Source organism: Medicago sativa, chromosome 7 (assembly GCF_051527215.1).
Source record: "Medicago sativa cultivar Bolivia chromosome 7, Bolivia_mono, whole genome shotgun sequence".
Taxonomy (NCBI): domain Eukaryota; kingdom Viridiplantae; phylum Streptophyta; class Magnoliopsida; order Fabales; family Fabaceae; genus Medicago; species Medicago sativa.
In genome coordinates, this window is record NC_140755.1 from 50,686,673 (window position 1) to 50,704,978 (window position 18,306).

Sequence of the window (18,306 nt, forward strand, 5' to 3'; positions counted from 1 at the left end):
ATAAAGTTCAAGGGAGTTTGGGAACACTACGACTCTAGACACTTTATTAGGCCCCCCCCACACTTAGGGGAAGCATTGTCCTCAATGATTCAAAAAGAAAAATAAAAGAAGAAGAAGAAGAAGAAGAAGAAGAAGAAGAAGAAGAAGAAGAAGAAGAAGAAGAAGAAGAAGAAGAAGAAGAAGAAGAAGAAGAAGAAGAAGAAGAAGAAGAAGAAGAAGAAGAAGAAGAAGAAGAAGAAGAAGAAGAAGAAGAAGAAGAAGAAGAGGAAAGCTCACAATTTTATTGAAGTCCATAGTGGACTTTGGAGTTGAAGGTGTTGTATCATGTTTTGGAGCATTTGATTGTTTTCTTCATTTATTCGATTGCTCCTTTGGACATTGTTCCTTTCAACGCCTTATTTTTGTTGCTCGGTGCTTATTCTTTGAACTTTGGTTTGCATCCATGCCCGCCGTTCATCATTATATCCACCGGCTTCTTGTTCATGGTGCAAGTTTGCACCTACCTCCTCTTTATTACCATCATCATCACCATCATTATGTACCTGTGGGTTAGTACCAACATAAAGCAAATTTTCCACCACCTCCAGAATAGTTAAGTCCGGATTAGGTAGAATAATCAAACAATAAGCTCTAATAGTTCTCCATTCATATTGGTAATTGTGAGTAGGGTCATGGGTTCTAAGGAAGGACAAAGTAGTGAGAGTATATAAGTTTAAATAATAGTTCCCTCTATCCTCTAGATCCCTTGATTCACACTCACCCCAAACTTCCTAGCGATAAAAGTGATGATTCCACCTACCATTATATCACCCTTATCATCCGGTTTCTTTTTAACAATTAAAACAAGATAATCAAGCAAATAATGGCAAATGTTAATAGGATGGTTATAAAGCATAGCCCACAACAACAGCTCATCAATCCTCATCATTCCTACCTCTTTCCTACTTTATATGGTGCAAGCCATAACCCTTTGAAGGTACCTATTTCTTTGCTTGGAATCCTTGAGTTGGATCCCATGATTATGAGTTGTTGATTGCTTCTTGGTTGCACCACTTCTGAAGTCTTCAGTCTACTTACCTTTCTTCTTTGATTCCAATTGACCTTAGTTGACTTGGTGTGGATTTTGGGTGAAGGTTAGGGTTTTGTGTGCGAATGGTTGGTTTAGTGATGGGGTTGGGGTTTAAATAAGGTTTTTGAGTTTATTGATGAAGATTGGTGGAGAGATTATGGTTTGGTGAAGTTTGAAGAGAGTTATGGTGGAAGAATGAAAGAGGTTGTTTTGAATAACATAAAAAAAAATAAATAAAAAATAATATCTTTTTTTTTTTTTTCAAATTTTTATTTTATTTTTTTTTTTTTGCTGAAAGGTTGGCACGGCCGTGCCAACATTAGCACGGGCCGTGCCAAGCTTCTGTAAAAAGAGGGAAGAATTTTTTTTTTTTTGGATTCTTTTTTTTTTTTTGGTTTGGTTTCTGGTCAATGGTTTCAACTTTCTTTCCCCTTTTTGCATCATATTTGGACAAATACCTACAAAACAAAAATAAAAGCAATAAAATTCATGGGTTGCCTCCCACGAAGCGCTCGTTTAGAGTCATTAGCTTGACGGTTAGAAAGTGGTTCATCTATCCTATACCCAATCTTTCGGAAAGGGATAATGGCATCAAACTAACATTCTCTCCCAAATCACACATGGTTTTCTCAAAGGTTTTAGATCCTATGACACAAGGTAGGGAAAAACTTCCTAGATTCTTAAGCTTAGGTGGCAATTTGTTTGGAAGTATTTTAATAAGATTCATAAACTGCTCATCTAACTTGGACTCATCAAACCCTTGTGTTAATGGAATTTCAGGCTCATGAGATGGTGAAACAAATGACTTTTCATTCTCTCCTATGGCTTTCTCACTTTGAGGCTCATCACACCCTATCTCTCCTTCATTGTTATTAGCTTTCATAATGGGGTCCTCTAATTGTTTACCATCCCTAAGGGTAATGACACTTATATGGTTATTGGGGTTGGTTTCGGTTTGGTCTAGGAGGACTTCGGAGGATTGAGAGGGAGTAGCCACTTGAGATGTTTGAGTCTCTAGCATCTCACGGTGAGTAACTATGGAGTCTACTTTCGATGTAAGTTTGGCAAGAGAGTCCTTCAAAAATTCAGTTTGATTTTCAAGCTCTTGGAGCTGCTCGGATTGATTTATACAATAATTTTCTAAAAAAAGTTCCAAGCTGGATTTTTGAGGGACTCTTTTGTTGTTTGCATAACTAGGTGTTGTTGTTTGTTGTCCAAAAAGATTTTGAGGGGTTTGAGAAAAAATTTGGTTGTTTCTAAACCCTTGATTATATTGAGCATAGTTTACTTGCTCGGGACTTCTAACAACACTACCTAGTTGGCAATCAATGCCAATATGGCCAAATACACCACAAATTTCACAAGAAGGAGATGCAGAAGAAGAAGAAGAGATGACACTAACATTTATTTTTTCAAATTTTTGGGTTAATGCATCAATCTTAACGGCAAGGTGATCATAGTTAGAGACTTCATACATACCTGCCTCCTTTTTGGAGGGTGAAGAATTAGTGATGGCTCTCTCGTCGGTCCACTTGTAATGATTTTGAGCCATGTCTTCAATCAAGGCGTATGCTTCTGTGTAATTCTTGTTCATTAAAGCTCCACCTGCAGCTGCATCAACATAAATTTTTGTGGTATACAAAAGACCATTATAAAAAATGTGAATAATAAGCCAATTCTCTAAACCATGATGGGGACAAAGTCTAAGCATTTCTTTGAAACGCTCCCACGCATCGTAAAGAGATTCTCCATCTTTTTGAGTGAATTGTATGATTTGTTTTCTTAAGTGAACAATTTTAGAATGAGGAAAGAATTGGGCAAGAAAAGTTTGCCTCATTTGTTGCCATGAAGTGATAGAACCAAGTTTTAATGAATTAAACCAAGCACTAGCTCTTCCCCCTAAGAAAAAGGAAAGTAGTGCAGTCTTACGACCTCTTGGTTTGCATTCACGGTTCCACCGAGTCTTAAAAAAGTTGAAATATGAAAATTCGGATCCTCAGTGGTTGATCCGAAAAATTGATTTTGCTGAACTAACTCAATAAGTTCAGGTTCTATTTCAAAATTGTCATCAACCGTTGGGTACACAATAGCATCGTATGACTCATTTGAAGATGGGATTGCATACTCTATGAGAGTGCATTCCTTAGCCATATCGTTATTATCTTCCCAAGAAGTTAAAGGCAAAAGAAGAAATAGAAAAAGATTTTTTTTTTTATATAAAATAAAATAAAATAAAGAGAAAGATTTTTTTTTTATATGAAGTAAATAAAATAAAATAGAATCAAATAAAGATTTTTTTTTTTTTAGAAAGAAATATAAAAACAATAAAATAAAATAAAATAAAACAACGAAAAAGATTATTATTTTTTTTTTAGTCTAATCACTATTAAAAAGTTAATCAAATTTCAACAACTCCCCGGCAACGGCGCCAAAAACTTGATAGGCCAAACCGCAAGTGCATGGTCTATCGAAGTAATAGTAGTAAAAGAGTATCGTTCCGCTAGGGAGTTATGAATTCGATTAACTTTTAGAGAATGATTAGAAAAGAAGAAAGATTATAAAATAGGGGGTTTTTAAATAAGAGACAATAACAATAATAAGATAAAAGGAGCCTTGGGATTATTGGTTCATCATAACAACGAATCCTTCACAATCAAGCCTTAAACTTTATAATTCTATGTTATTCTTAATTTCTAAGGACAAGTTTCTCTATAGCATATCAAAGCTTCTCTCGAAGTCAGTGAGTGTATCCCTCCAACAACCACACCTATTCTCATGGGTGATTGCCTTTGGGACCCTTGAAGATCGAAACTTTATGTGTCCCAAGGTTTGCTAGACTATTCTCATGTTTCGCAAACCTTGTCTAAATTCACTTGTTCGAATATCAAAGCTCCGCGTTCGCTTTATGAATTGATATTTGTGATGATGAATTAACCATTATCAAACCCTCCGCGTTCGCTTCCACAGTTTGATAATAATTAATTCATGTTAAAACGGTGAATTTAGATAAGAAATTAAGGTAACATATAATTAGGGTTTAAGGCTTGGATTGATTAGGATTACGTCATTAGACTTATCCAACAATCCCAAGACAAGAGAAGTCTACTCACTAACGTTTATTGTAGACATAGAGAAGAAGGAGAAGAAGAAGAATATAAAATAACAATTAAAGTAAAAGTGAACTTTTATTCCAAGAACAAAAGATGAATGTTTATGATGGAGTGCTACTCTATTTATAGCTTTACAATTGACTTAAAATCTAAGCAACTATAAGGGCTAATCAGTAAAACTACAACAGAGTAACTTGGGCCCGAAGAAAAAGCAGCAAAAGGCCTTCTGTGAGGTGGCACGGCCGTGCCACATATTGGCACGGGCCGTGCCAAGCTTCTGACTTGGGGGCTTTATATTTTTGTTCCGAATCTTTCGTATTTTTGCTCCAAATCAGCTCCAGACTCCTTTCTTTTGCTCCAAGACACCTTCCATCATATATTCGTTCCTAAAATATAAAATATGCAATTGTAGTAAAAAGATTCAAAAAGGAAATATTATTGTAATAAAATAAATTCAAATCTTTAATAAAACTAAACTAAATAATGCATTAAATTAGACTAACTATTGACTCATCAAAGTGATTGATCTTTTTTGAAAATAGGACGTGTAAGTTCTACATATGCACAATATTGCAGTTTTGCCTTGGTATTTGCATCATCTTTTCTGGTTGAAGAAAGTACCATTTGAAGTGCTTCCCCTGCAAGGGTTTAGTTCAATTTCAATTTAATATCGAGAAACTCTATTCAATATTCCCGATGCATATGCAAGGTAGCTTCTACATTTATATAATATAAGTACCACAATCATGATCAAGTACCCTGAGATATAACTTTGGGTATGTACACCTAGGAAGCCAACATCATAAGGCATACCATAAAACATATTACTCTTGTGCAACAATATAGTGCATTGTTCAAAAATACAAATGTTCAAAAAAAAAATATAGTGCATGTTTGGATTAGCGGTGAGTTGGTCAGAATCACGATATATCATATTTTTTTGGTGCAGATAAGCTGAAAGATTGTTTGAATCTAACATATATAACCCGAACAAAAATTTAAGCAACCAATTCAATTTTCCAACCTACTTTTACCAAACAAAAATTGATTTTTCTTACCATGCGTAAGAAATAACAAGTTCTCAGTAGGATATTTATCTGCAAGCTTCATGATTGTTTGCTGATATCTAGCCCTTGCATCAGAAAATGACTCTCCCCATTGAGGTAACTGAAATTTATGAGACAATAAATTTTCATTATTAGACTAAACAATGTTTCTATGCATATTGTGATAAAGTATATAATAATAAAATTTAGATGAAATCCTTTGTACCTTATTATACACCCTTTCAACATTATTATCCACTGTCCCAGCTGGGAGCATTGCTTCAAGTACTGATATATCAAAACTTATATTTCCATCGTTAGGAGCAACGTTGGGACGAATAGCTACATTGTTCAACACTTCACATAATCCATACTCAATAGAAACCTTCAATTTTGGAAGTTAAGAACAAAATTTAGCAAATTAAATTGTAGTCATCTATAGGAGAAACCATATTTAGAGTCGATTAAGAATTTTCACCCTTGTCCTCTCTTCAATTTTACATATAACTTATCTGTATCGATCCAAATTCCAAACACTCTTTACTTGTGTATCAACAAATCACAAACCCTAAAGCAAGTAAATTTAGTTTTTGTTCATTTAGATAATAAACACATTTTTTACCATAACTTAAGAAGTGATAACAATCAAACAATGATTGATCTTGACCTTTCCCTTCTTTCAAACAAGCAACTCTAGATTAAGATCTCTATATTCTACAAAACACCGTGATTAGAATATTTATAAATTAGCAAGAGTTAGTAGAAAGAAAGTTATGACCTTGACTTTTGAAGTGCGAACAAGATTGTCTTCACCAATGACGGTTTCGAGACCTTCATTGATGGTAGAGAGGGCGGCAGTGAGTTCGATAGCAGTTTGGACGCAACGAAGGAAAGGGGACACAAAAACTTGATGGATTGCATATTTGAGACTATGTTCGATCCTTTTACCAGTTTGAAAGGCCCGAATGCAACCGACTTGAGCTAGGGGTGGATCCCACGGCCGCGATGCTGTGGTTGCCCACAAGGGATCAATGTTATCAAGACGGTCACCATGCCTCATTATGATGACATTTTGGTATGAAATGAGATGCTGGTTTTCTAGAATCTTTTTTCCTCATAAATGCATTAGGGGAGTAAGATAACTCAAAGGGCATCATAGTCAATTTTCTTTTCGTCTAACATGATATCGGTACGAAATTTCTACCTCCCATTAGCAGTGACTAGTCTTCGTCGGAGAACTTGTAAAGCACACAAAATAGGCTCTCTCCTCCCAACCAGATTTTCCATACGAATGAGGCAGAAATCGAACCCTAACCACATGCTTAAAGGACTCAAGGCCCTTATCATTTGGATCAATCCATAGTTGGCGGCATATAGTCAATTTATATAAGCAATCAACTTATGGATGCAATGAGGTCTTCCATTAATCTCATGATCTAAGTCCGATCTCATGGTATCCAGTATCCACTACGAAGATAAACCTTTGAAAAGATTGGGTACGATGCAACGGATCTAATAAATCAAATAGTCTTTGTATCAGTCACTTAATTGTAATCTTGTCAATAGCTCAACTATCAACGCGCATTCTCCAAACTCTTTTCCTTCCATGATACTTAAATAGGAGGAGTGATACAAGAAGACTAATGCTTTCTTTCATACATAAATCCTTTATGTAATAGTTCTTCAACTTGAGGTATAGTTGAACTCTGCACTTATATATAGTTGAACTCCTCATGTTACCATTGAGATTTCTTATGCTCCACCCTGCATGTTTCTTATCTTGGCACACTAATTCAAGTATTTAATGTGCATGCCTTTGCAAGAAAATAAAATCAATGTGCTTGTGGAGAAGGTTGCAAAGTTTACCTGGACACTAAAGATTAAATTCATGGAAGGGTTAGTTTTAGTCTTATTGATTATAAAATGTGGATATTTCATTAGAAAAACACTTGTGGCCTATGTCGGTTTCTTTTAAGTAGTCTGGCTTTTTCCTTGGTACAAAGTTTGATCCTTATTGCAATTTTATAACAATTTTATATCTTGACACTCAACAATTTTGTAACAATTTTTACTTAGAATCTAATCAAAACAACATGAAAATATTATTCAAAATGACATAGCATCTAAAGTTCAGAAATAACATTAAAATGACTTATAGTACATTACAAGGCCAGACAGAATTATAAAATTACACAAACTAAGATGAAAAAGTAACATTCAAGCATATATTCATCAAGATGTAAGATCTATAGACGAAGACTATGCTGTTAAAAGCTCCCTGGAAACCTGCTCCATGGTAGGACGAGATCGTGGACGTTCAGCTAAGCAAGAAATTGTTGTCTTTGCAATGGATACTAACTTCTTAGCTATATGATTCATCGGACGAGGGAGACGTTGATCCAACTTATCCATCAATGGCGTGGAATCAAGTGTTGAGTCCATGATTGTCCATTGTAAAGAGTTAGATAAAATATCTCCAGGGTGTTTTCCATAAAGTATTTCCAATGCTAATACCCCAAAACTATACACATCACACTTCTCATTCACTTCCATTGTGTATGCAAGTTCTGTACCAAACAAAAGACGGAGATAATTATGATTAGCAAAGACTACTTACAAATCTATCATATTTTACAAATAGTACACAGAAATAAAATTAACCTGGAGCAGCATATCCATAGGTGCCTGCAAATGAGGTCCAATTGTCTGAATTATGATTTAGAAGCTTAGCTGTTCCAAAGTCCGAGACACGAGCCACATATTCTAAATCCAGTAGAATATTTTTGCTTGATATATCTCGATGAACAATTGGAGGTGAGCAATCATGGTGCATATAGAATAAAGCATTAGCTACATCTTTAATGACATTCACCCGCTTATTCCAATCAAATGCAATTGCTTCTTCATCATCTTTCAAAATCTTTTCCAAACTACCTTTCTCCATGAACTCGTAAACCAAAAACGACAAGTGTGAGTGTGAACAAAATCCATATAGCTTCACAATGTTACGATGCCGAATTTCTGTCAGAGCTTGGATCTCACTTGCGAAACATTTTAGATCAGAATTTTCCCTATTTGTTGCTGAATGGAGTTTTTTAACAGCAACTACTTGACCTGTGGGCAACTCTGCTTTGTAAACACTTCCTTGTGCTCCTACTCCAATGATATGCTTCTCATCAAACTCTTCTGTGGCTTCAATAATGTTCTCATACACCATTTTCCCATCAAAACTCCAAATTGTAAATACATTTTTAGGAGCAATGATGTTTCCCCCATCCTGGTTGTCTCTTGTGGTTGACGGTTGGCATAGATGGGATGCGAATTTGAAACAAACAAATGCTAGCATTAGAGTTCCTGGTGCAAGAGGCAAAACTATCAATAAGATCACTTTCTTATTCTTATGGTTATGAGAACCCCTGCTTGGTTTTATGCACGACTCCAAGCCAGAAACATTACCGCACAAGCCTGTATTATTTCTCAACACTTCAATTGAAGCGTTATTGAATACTCGCATGTTTGGAAGTGGACCCTCAAATTGGTTATATGATATATCAACAATTGACAAACTAATCATCTGATCAAAGGAAGAGGGGATATTGCCAGAAAGATTGTTATGTGAAATATTCAATGTTTCTAAGAGTATCAGCTTTACGAACATTAGTGGTATGGTTCCATCCAAAAAATTTCCACTGAGATCAAGATATAGTAAATGGCTCAAGTTTCCAATTGTAGGTGGGATTTTACCAGATAGAGAATTGTTTGACAAATCAATATAAAGCAAAGATCTCATAATTCCAATTGTACTAGGAATGAAACCAGAAAGTTTATTGCCAACAAGAAATAGTCGTTTTAAGTTCAATAACTTCCCAATTTCTTTAGGAATAGATCCAGAAATTTGATTTTTTCCTAATATTAGACGTGACAATTTAGCCAAGTTTCCAATTGTAAATGGGATTTCACCGGAAAGTTTGTTGCCTACTAGATAAAAGTAAGACAAGAAGGACAAATTCCCGATTGAAATTGGGATATTCCCTATTAGATTAGTGGACGAGATTTTAAGTACTCTCAAATTCTTTAATGCTCCTATTTCTTCTGGAAAGGTACCATGAAGAAGAATATTATAAGACAAGTGTAAAAAATAAAGACTAGTCAAATTTGTTATTATTTCAAATGGGATTGTTCCCGAGAAATTATTGTGACTAAGATCAAGATGAGAAAGTTTTGACAACATTTCAATATGAGGAGGAATACTACCATTCAAGAAGTTGACACTAAGATCAAGAATGAGAATGTTTGGAAGAGATGAGAAGTTAAGCCTTTCAAGCGTACCTTTCAATCCCATATTTGCGAGATTTACATTAGAGACAGACAAGGAATCTTCATTACACGTAATTCCATTATCAGCAGAGATGTGACATTTGATGAAGGAGGAATGTGGAATTGGTCATCAAAGTCACAAAAGGAGAAGGAGCCGATAGTAACTCCAAATGATTATGAAGAGGAGGCTGAGAATATAGATACAACACCTGATGAACCAGATGAACCTGATGAGCCAGAAACATCAAACAGAGCACAAAGAAATCGAAGAGTACCAGCTCGACTGCAAGATTGTGTCTTGGGTACCGATAATGACCCATCTGATGAAGAGATTATCAACTTTGCTTTATTTGCAGATTGTGAGCCAGTTACTTTTAAAGAAGCCTCCGATGATGAAAATTGGGTAAAAGCTATGGATGAAGAAATCAATGCCATTGAGAAGAATAAAACATGGGAGCTGACTGAATTACCACCAGACAAGAAGCCAATAGGAGTGAAGTGGGTGTACAAGACAAAGTACAAACCCAATGGTGAGATTGATCGCTATAAAGCGAGGTTGGTGGCTAAAGGTTACAAACAAAAACCAGGTATTAATATCGGGTTTCACAAGATACGAGAACTGATAGCTGAAAAAGAAGTGGTGATCGAGTTCTGTCCCACTGAAGAGCAAATTGCATATATTATTACAAAATCGTTGAAGATTGAGTTATTTTACAAATTGAAGAAAATGCTTGGAATGACAAATTTGGAAGCTTGATTTAAGGGAGGCAATGTTAGAAATTAAATCAAGCAAACTCTAGAAGACTTGAGAAGCATGATGTGGCTTATGAGATAAGATTGCCACTTAAGTTGCAAAGTTTGAGTGAATAAGATTAGTGTGTTCAAAGAAATTCTCCATTGTTCTCTTTGTTAGTTTACTTGTGAGTTTGTGTGTTATATGTCCCACTGATATCAATTGCCACTCCATGAAGATAACAAAACTTGGCTTTGGTTGTCAAGACTTGCTTTCCACTTCAACAAAGCACTTGCTTCTTTGCTTTGTACAGTGGATGAAGCTGAAGGAATAGTAAAGGAAGAACCAACCACAGAATATGAAGGGTTAGTTATGAGTGCACAAAAGTACATTAAGAAAAACAGCCAAAAGTGTACACACTTCATGGCAACTCAAATGTTCGAAATATAGACACTTAGTGTTGGACTGAAGCTATAGGGTGAAATCTTTAGATACTTAAATTTGGACTGGTTTGTTGTTTGTCAAGTGTTGCAGATATTTATAGCTAAATTTTTTGATGCTTCTATAACTAAAATCATAATACGAGAATATACGTAAGTTTTGACAACATCTCAATATGAGGAGGAATGCTACCATTCAAGAAGTTGACACTAAGATCAAGAATGAGAATGTCTGGAAGAGATGAGAAGTTAAGACTTTCAAGCGTACCTTTCAATCCCATATTTGCGAGATTTACATTAGAGACAGACAAGGAATCTTCATTACACGTAATTCCATTCCAGTTGCATGAATTATTGCCACTCCATGAAGATAACAAAACTTGGCTTTGGTTGTCAAGACTTGCTTTCCACTTCAACAAAGCACTTGCTTCTTTGCTTTGTACAGTGGATGAAGCTGAAGGAATAGTAAAGGAAGAACCAACCACAGAATAAGAAGGGTTAGTTATGAGTGCACAAAAGTACATTGAGAAAAACAGCCAAAAGTGTACATACTTCATCGACTCAAGTGTTGGAAATATGGGCACTTAGTTTTGGACTGAAGCAATAGGGTGGAATCTTTAGATAATTAGATTTGGACTGGTTTGTTGTTTGTCAAGTGTTGCAAATATTTATAGATAATTTTTTTTTTTGAGGGATTATAGCTAATTTTTTTGGTGCTGCTGTAACTAAAATCATAATACGAGAATGGTAATAGTAAGTTTAAATTTAATATATAGGAGAAAAATTAATTACTCGTAGAAAAAAGTTGGAAATTTAATAAATGTATAATTAGTGTATTGTTTAATGATATTTGTCACTTTGATTAAGAAAAATAAGGGAAGATACCTAAGAGACATTTTGTCAAAAAAAAAGGAGATGGGTTAGACCACCGTGTAGAATGGGAGACGAGAATGCGATGAAAGATACTTTGAGGGGAAAAGCTGAAAAGAAAAAGTTCTAAGAAACTTCCTAAAGTGCCATTATCAATCAAATATTGACAAAATCAAAGCATGGGATTTAGTTAGTTAGATTTGGACTGGTTTGTTGTTTGTCAAGTGTTGCAAATATTTATAGCTAAATTTTTTGTTGCTGCTGTAACTAAAATCATAATACGAGAATGGTAATAGTAAGTTTAAATTTAATATACAGCAATGCTATATATATAGGAGAAAAATTAATTACTCGTAGAAAAAAGTTGGAAATTTAATAAATGTATAATTAGTGTATTGTTTAATGATATTTGTCACTTTGATTAAGAAAAATAAGGGAAGATACCTAAGAGACATTTTGTCAAAAAAAAAGGAGATGGGTTAGACCACCGTGTAGAATGGGAGACGAGAATGCGATGAAAGATACTTTGAGGGGAAAAGCTGAAAAGAAAAAGTTCTAAGAAACTTCCTAAAGTGCCATTATCAATCAAATATTGACAAAATCAAAGCATGGGATTTAGTTAGTTAGATTTGGACTGGTTTGTTGTTTGTCAAGTGTTGCAAATATTTATAGCTAAATTTTTTGTTGCTGCTGTAACTAAAATCATAATACGAGAATGGTAATAGTAAGTTTAAATTTAATATACAGCAATGCTATATATATATAGGAGAAAAATTAATTCCTCGTAGAAAAAAGTTGGAAATTTAATAAATGTATAATTAGTGTATTGTTTAATGATATTTGTCACTTTGATTAAGAAAAATAAGGGAAGATACCTAAGAGACATTTTGTCAAAAAAAAAGGAGATGGGTTAGACCACCGTGTAGAATGGGAGACGAGAATGCGATGAAAGATACTTTGAGGGGAAAAGCTGTAAAGAAAAAGTTCTAAGAAACTTCCTAAAGTGCCATTATCAATCAAATATTGACAAAATCAAAGCATGGGATTTAGTTAGTTAGATTTGGACTGGTTTGTTGTTTGTCAAGTGTTGCAAATATTTATAGCTAAATTTTTTGTTGCTGCTGTAACTAAAATCATTATACAAGAATAGTAATAGTAAGTTAAAATTTAATATATAGATGAATAGTAATACGGGAATAGTAATACTAATTTTAAATATCCACATGGCTTTTTTTAATTAAGCTATAAATATCCAGATAATATATCCAGGGCTTTAACATATTAGTACAGTTCCTGGGCTATAATTAAAAGAGCTGAGCACAGGGATATTTAATATGCAGGACTTTGATATATAGGTGTATATCGCAAAATATATTAGTACAGTCCCTCATAATATATTAGTACAGTCCCTGTGTTCATAATATTTTTAAGGATCTTGTTAACGAGTGCTTCAGAGACACTCGTTATATTTAATACCTAAAATCATAATACGAGAATAGTAATAGAAATAGTAAATTTTCCTCAAAAAAAAAAAAGTAATATTAAATTTTAACCTACTATAAGTTAAACATTGGATCAACTATAATAGCTTGTTTGTATATAATTTTTGTAATGATGATCTGTTTGGATTGAGCTTATTTTGAGCTTATGAAAAAGAGCTTATGCAAATATTTAAACTTTTATGTTAATTCATAAGATTTTACTAACGAAAATTGTATATTCATAAGTTGTTTTTTCATAAACTACATTGATAGACTTATATATAATACATTAATGCTTATTTATTTGCATATATAAGCTGCTTTGCATAAGCTCTAATATAAGCCAATCCAAACTAGTCTAAGAGAGAAGCGAGGAAGAAAGGGAAAAATGGAGACATTAGATCGAAGACTTAGGTAGGGCCCGTTTGGATTGAGCTTATTTTGAGCTTATGAAAAAGAGTTTATGTAAATAAATAAGTTTTTATATTAATTCATAAGTTGTGTCAAAAAAATATTAATTCATAAATTCTCACTAACAAAAAATTTATCTTAATAAACTGTTTTTTCATAAACTAACTTAACAAGCTCATGAATAATAAATAAAAGCTTATTTATTAACTTATCATTCTTTAACATTAATTTATGATTTTTTTTACATAAAATGTATTGATATTTGATTTGAAATTTAACATTTTTTCAATTTTAGTATTACTTCCTTTACTTATTTCATAATCAAACTTTTCACATAATAGTGATACAATTCTTTTTTTTTTTTGAAGGAAATAGTGATACAATTCTTGATTGCTCCTTTAATTAATTTTGTAGGGATTTCATTTTGTAAAGAAAATTATGCATATAACATTCTATTTATGGATCTTGCTAACGAGTTCCCTAATGACACTGTTTAAAGATTCCATTAAAGGAAATTGTGTCTTACAAATACAAATTGTTACTTTTCTCAATGCAATAATTACACAACTTTTTGATATAAACTTACTATTTGTAGTACCCTAACCAATTCCCTAAGAACACTTATAGAGTTATGGTAGTGTGTTGAATACAATGTGATATACCAACCCAAATTTAAAAATTAATCACACCGTATTTAAAAGAGTTGAAAAAGAAGCAACAAACTTACTATTTGTAGTACCTTAACCAATTCCCTAAGAACACTTATTACAGTTATGGTAGTGTGTTGAATACAATGTGATATACCAACCCAAATTTAAAAACTAATCACACCGTATTTAAAAGAGCTGAAAAAGAAGCAACAATATTGCATTTAAATCTCTCGATTTAGTCCAACGAATATTATGCCCGTCAACCTGTGAATGCTATGGGTGTGGCGGAACTTCACCAGCTGCTTTCCAACCATCGAAAAACTCCTTTGCCCGAGCCAAAACATATGATTGCAATAATTTGAGAAAACAATCATACATCATCCATTCTCATTCTTATGATCTCGGTAGTAATTGAAATGTAAAACTAATTAAAGATATTTGTTTGGGAACAAAAACTAATTAAAGAATTTTATATGGAAATATTAGGATAAATTTTAAAAGCCCTGTATATATTGAGCGAAGTAATTAAGGGTCTGTTTGTTTTGGCTTTTCAGCAACAAGAAGCACTTCTACAAACCTCAAAAGTGGAAATTGAGTTTTGAATGTTGTTTGGTTTGGCTTTCTAGAATTGCTTCTATTCTCCAAAAGCAATTCTCCTAAATGGAATTTGTTAGGTTAAATTGCTGCTAACCTAATGTATTTTTTAGTATTAAATATGTGTACAAAATATTTCCTTAAAAAAAAAGTGTACAAAATATTGTAAAAAAAAAAGGCATGAAATTGGTGCTATGCATTGTTTTAGTATTAAACTAGCTTGGAAACCCGTGCCAAGCACGGGCTAGAATTACGACTATTTTTTTATTTTATAAAATCTAATTAAACAACAATTTCATTATTTTATACACAATATATTAATAGAACGCATCGTTATCGTATTTTCGATTGCATATTATATACAAATATCAACGCATATATAGTTATTTGAATTTTCGTATCGTTAAACATGAATGATTTAACGGATGTAACGTCGAAATATTAGTATTTAATGTCGGAATATTTTACACGGATGACTAAAATTAATCACGGAGACATGAGTCCTTTTTTTTTTATGTTCTACATATAACTGAGGGTGTTGAAGTCTCGAGGCCTACCACTGCATATACAATTAATTGTCCCTACCCAACGAATCGTCTCTACCAGATGGCCATATATATAACATCCCATACGACTTTATGAAGGTGAGAAAAAACACAAGAAGGGGGGTTGAATTGTGTTTTTAAAAATTCTTCGTTTCTCTAAACAACTGAATACACTGATCAGAAGCTAAGTGAGACAGCTTCTGAAGTGATGATCAGAATCTAAATGCAGCGGAATAAAACAGAGAGAGAGAAGAAGAACGACACAAAGCAATTATACTGGTTTCTTCCACAATCCGGAAGTAGTCCAGTCCCCCTTGCACTTCCAAGGAGATTTCACTATGAGTAATATCTGATTACAAATGCTCAAGCACACAAGCAAGAGACTTCCAATGCTAAACAAAATTACACAGAAAATTGTTTAAGGTTGAACACTTGATATACAATCAGAGGTGCTCACAATACAAATCAGATACAGACTCAATGGACTTAAGAATTTCTAAGATATGACTTTGAGACACAGAAATTCTAAGTGAATGCAGAACAATTTCAGCAGAGGTTTGGTACTTGTGAAAATCTTTGTGAGTCTTTCGTTCAGCGTTCTTGCATTGCCAATTCTCTAGGTCTTCACTCCTTTATATAGAGGTGTGAAAGAGACGTTGTGAAATTGCCAGCACACCAAAGAGTCGTTGTTGAAGCTTGATCTTTCACCAATGATCTTTTGCCTGATTTGGTTGTTGTCCTATGAAGAACAAATTTGAAATCCATTCCTTATCCAAAGGAACATCTATGCAGGCGAGACCGTATTCTGGAGCTGTTTTCTTGTCTTGAAGTGCAGACACAAAACAGAGTAGTGGAGAACGTGGTTGTACAATTCGTACAAAGTACAAAGTCAACGCTTTTGTCCAAATTGCAAACACATGCCTTCAAACACCTTTGAAATGACCGTTGCAAACTCCACTAATCCTTTGTTTGTGTTTTCGAATCCAATAGACAGCTTTTGCATTGATAATTCTTCAATTCTTGATTCTTTGCAAATCCAGTTGATATTCAGCTTCTGGTGAAATGGCTTCTGATGAGGCAGCTTCTGATGATGCAGCTTCTGATGAGATGACTTCTGCAGCTTCTGATGATGCAGCTTCTGATGATGTGACTTCTGGACCTCTTGTCTTCAGGAGCACTATTCTTCAGGAGCAGCTTACTTCAGGAGCGCTATTTCTTCAGGAGCAGCTTGACTTCAGGAGCGCTTTTTCTTCAGGAGCAAGTTGCCTTCAGGAGCGTCCAAGCTTCAAATTTTTGTTGTTTCCATAGCTCTTTATTTGCTCATTCAGAACCAATGATGATGTAACTTTATAATTATGGTCCTGTACACTTGAACAAATATTAGCTAATCCAATTTACAATTTTTAATACCTTGTTATCATCAAAACTCTTTAAGGTTTATTGTTAAACACATTTTGTTCCAACAATCTCCCCCTTTTTGATGATGACAAACAAAAGTATTTAAAATTGATCAATTGTTGTTAATCTAATTAACAAGTTGACTTTGGGGTTCTGAGGTTTGTAAGCTCAGAATCTGAGGTTTGTAAGCTCAAACTCCCCCTGAGTCTGATAGTCTTTAAGGTGAGGTTTGTAAGCTCCCCCTAAGTTCTATCCAGGTTAATTAAATTCATTTTGCGCGCAATAATTATTATCAGAGCTTAAAAGCAAAATTGAATCATTGAAAGAATTAACTTATAGATAAGAAGAATGGTTCAATTAACTTTACTTGAATTTTGATACTCCTTCGTTCATTCATAGCTTATACCAATAAGGTAAAAAGATAGAAGTTTTTCAAAAATTTCAAATGCCATTAATGGGGCTCAGAGCCTTTAAATACTTGTCACATATACTCCCCCTTTTGTCATTATCAAAAAAAAATTAAAATAAATCTAAGCACAAAAGACAAAAAGATATGAGAAAAACTCAAACGTGAGAGAGTATACTAAGCAATGAACTAAATAAATCAGAGCAAAAAATCATGTATATTCAATTGTCAGAAGCAGCTAAACAGTCAGAATCAGTAAGCATTCAGAAGCAAAAGAAATAAGACAAGATGATTTCAGAAGCAAGGACTAAGAAAATAAAACAAACAACAAACAAAGAAAAACACAAGGGTGTGCAACTAAGGGTTGGTTTGTTGTTGTTTCTTCATCTCTTCCATTTCTTCAATCTTCTTCTTCAACAATTCTTCAAGTTGTTGTTGCCTCTGAAGAAGAGCTTGTTCCCTTTCTTTAGCTTCTTGCTGCTGCTGTGCCATCTGTTTCTTCAGAAGCTTACACAGCCTTGCTTCTCTGGTCAAGTAATCCGTTTCAAAGAAGAAAGGCTGGTTTGCCAGGAGCAGTGTAGAACTTCTTACTCTAAGACTCTGATTCAGATTTTCCATTAGCCTTCTGACTGAAGCTTGCTTGACTCTGATGCATTTAGCCTTGATCTCTTCAATAAGCTCAGCTGCCCTGTTCTGAAGTGATGCCCAGGAGTCTTCATATGCACCTGTGAGATCAATCGTCCTTCTTTGATCCACCAGATTGTGCATCTGACTCAAGATTGTCAGAAACTCAGAATCGATATATCCAGATTCCAGGATGTTTGTGGGTGGATGTTCAAGGATTTCAAGATCAGAATCACTGATTTCTAAATCTTGAATAGGGTTAGGAACTGGAATGGTAAGGTGTGTTTGTGTGTTAGAAGATGAGGGCTGGTCAGAATCAATGTGTGTGGTGGAGGTTGAGGCTTGAACATTGACTAGAGAGATGTCAACATCCATGGGAGTTGGTTCAGGAGAGTGTTCAGGTAAAGGTTGAAATTCAGTTTCAGATGGTGGTTGTTGTGGTGAAGTTGTTGTTTGAGTGTTGAGTTGGGGGTCAGTGATGGCTATTGGTGATTGTGGGGGTGTTGTGGGTTTATGTGGTTCAGGTGTTTGTTGATGAGGGTTTTCTGAAACAACATTTTCAGAAGCAGCTGCTTCTGGAGTTGTTTCAGAGGCTTTTTCTGAGGTGGACTC

General features: G+C 34.3%; 2 protein-coding genes and 1 non-coding gene across 6 annotated transcripts; 1 reads left to right on the forward strand and 2 right to left on the reverse strand.

Annotated features, from left to right (window-relative positions):
- Positions 1–2,751: 2,751 nt before the first annotated feature.
- Positions 2,752–2,859, forward strand: LOC146906516 (small nucleolar RNA R71). Its single transcript, XR_015020864.1, has one exon. It is a non-coding gene; the product is annotated as a small nucleolar RNA R71 (small nucleolar RNA).
- Positions 2,860–4,235: 1,376 nt separating this feature from the next.
- Positions 4,236–6,420, reverse strand: LOC146906517 (uncharacterized). The gene is made up of 4 exons (XM_085729948.1): positions 6,004–6,420; positions 5,452–5,610; positions 5,238–5,346; positions 4,236–4,817 (listed from the first exon to the last, which is right to left on the reverse strand). Exons 1-4 carry the CDS (start codon positions 6,283–6,285, stop codon positions 4,693–4,695), a joined length of 675 nt encoding a protein of 224 aa, XP_085586074.1. The 5' UTR covers positions 6,286–6,420; the 3' UTR covers positions 4,236–4,692.
- A 922-nt stretch (positions 6,421–7,342) lies between these two features.
- LOC146906518 (MDIS1-interacting receptor like kinase 2-like) lies at positions 7,343–11,358 on the reverse strand. Of its 4 annotated transcripts, none has more exons than XM_085729944.1 (3): positions 10,984–11,358; positions 7,887–8,579; positions 7,343–7,792 (listed from the first exon to the last, which is right to left on the reverse strand). In XM_085729944.1, exons 1-3 carry the CDS (start codon positions 11,270–11,272, stop codon positions 7,485–7,487), a joined length of 1,290 nt encoding a protein of 429 aa, XP_085586070.1. In that variant the 5' UTR covers positions 11,273–11,358; the 3' UTR covers positions 7,343–7,484. The 4 variants fall into 4 exon arrangements, with proteins under 4 accessions (XP_085586070.1, XP_085586073.1, XP_085586071.1 ...); XM_085729947.1 differs by having other exon boundaries at positions 7,887–9,257; XM_085729945.1 differs by lacking the exon at positions 10,984–11,358 and adding an exon at positions 9,555–9,618.
- Positions 11,359–18,306: the final 6,948 nt, after the last annotated feature.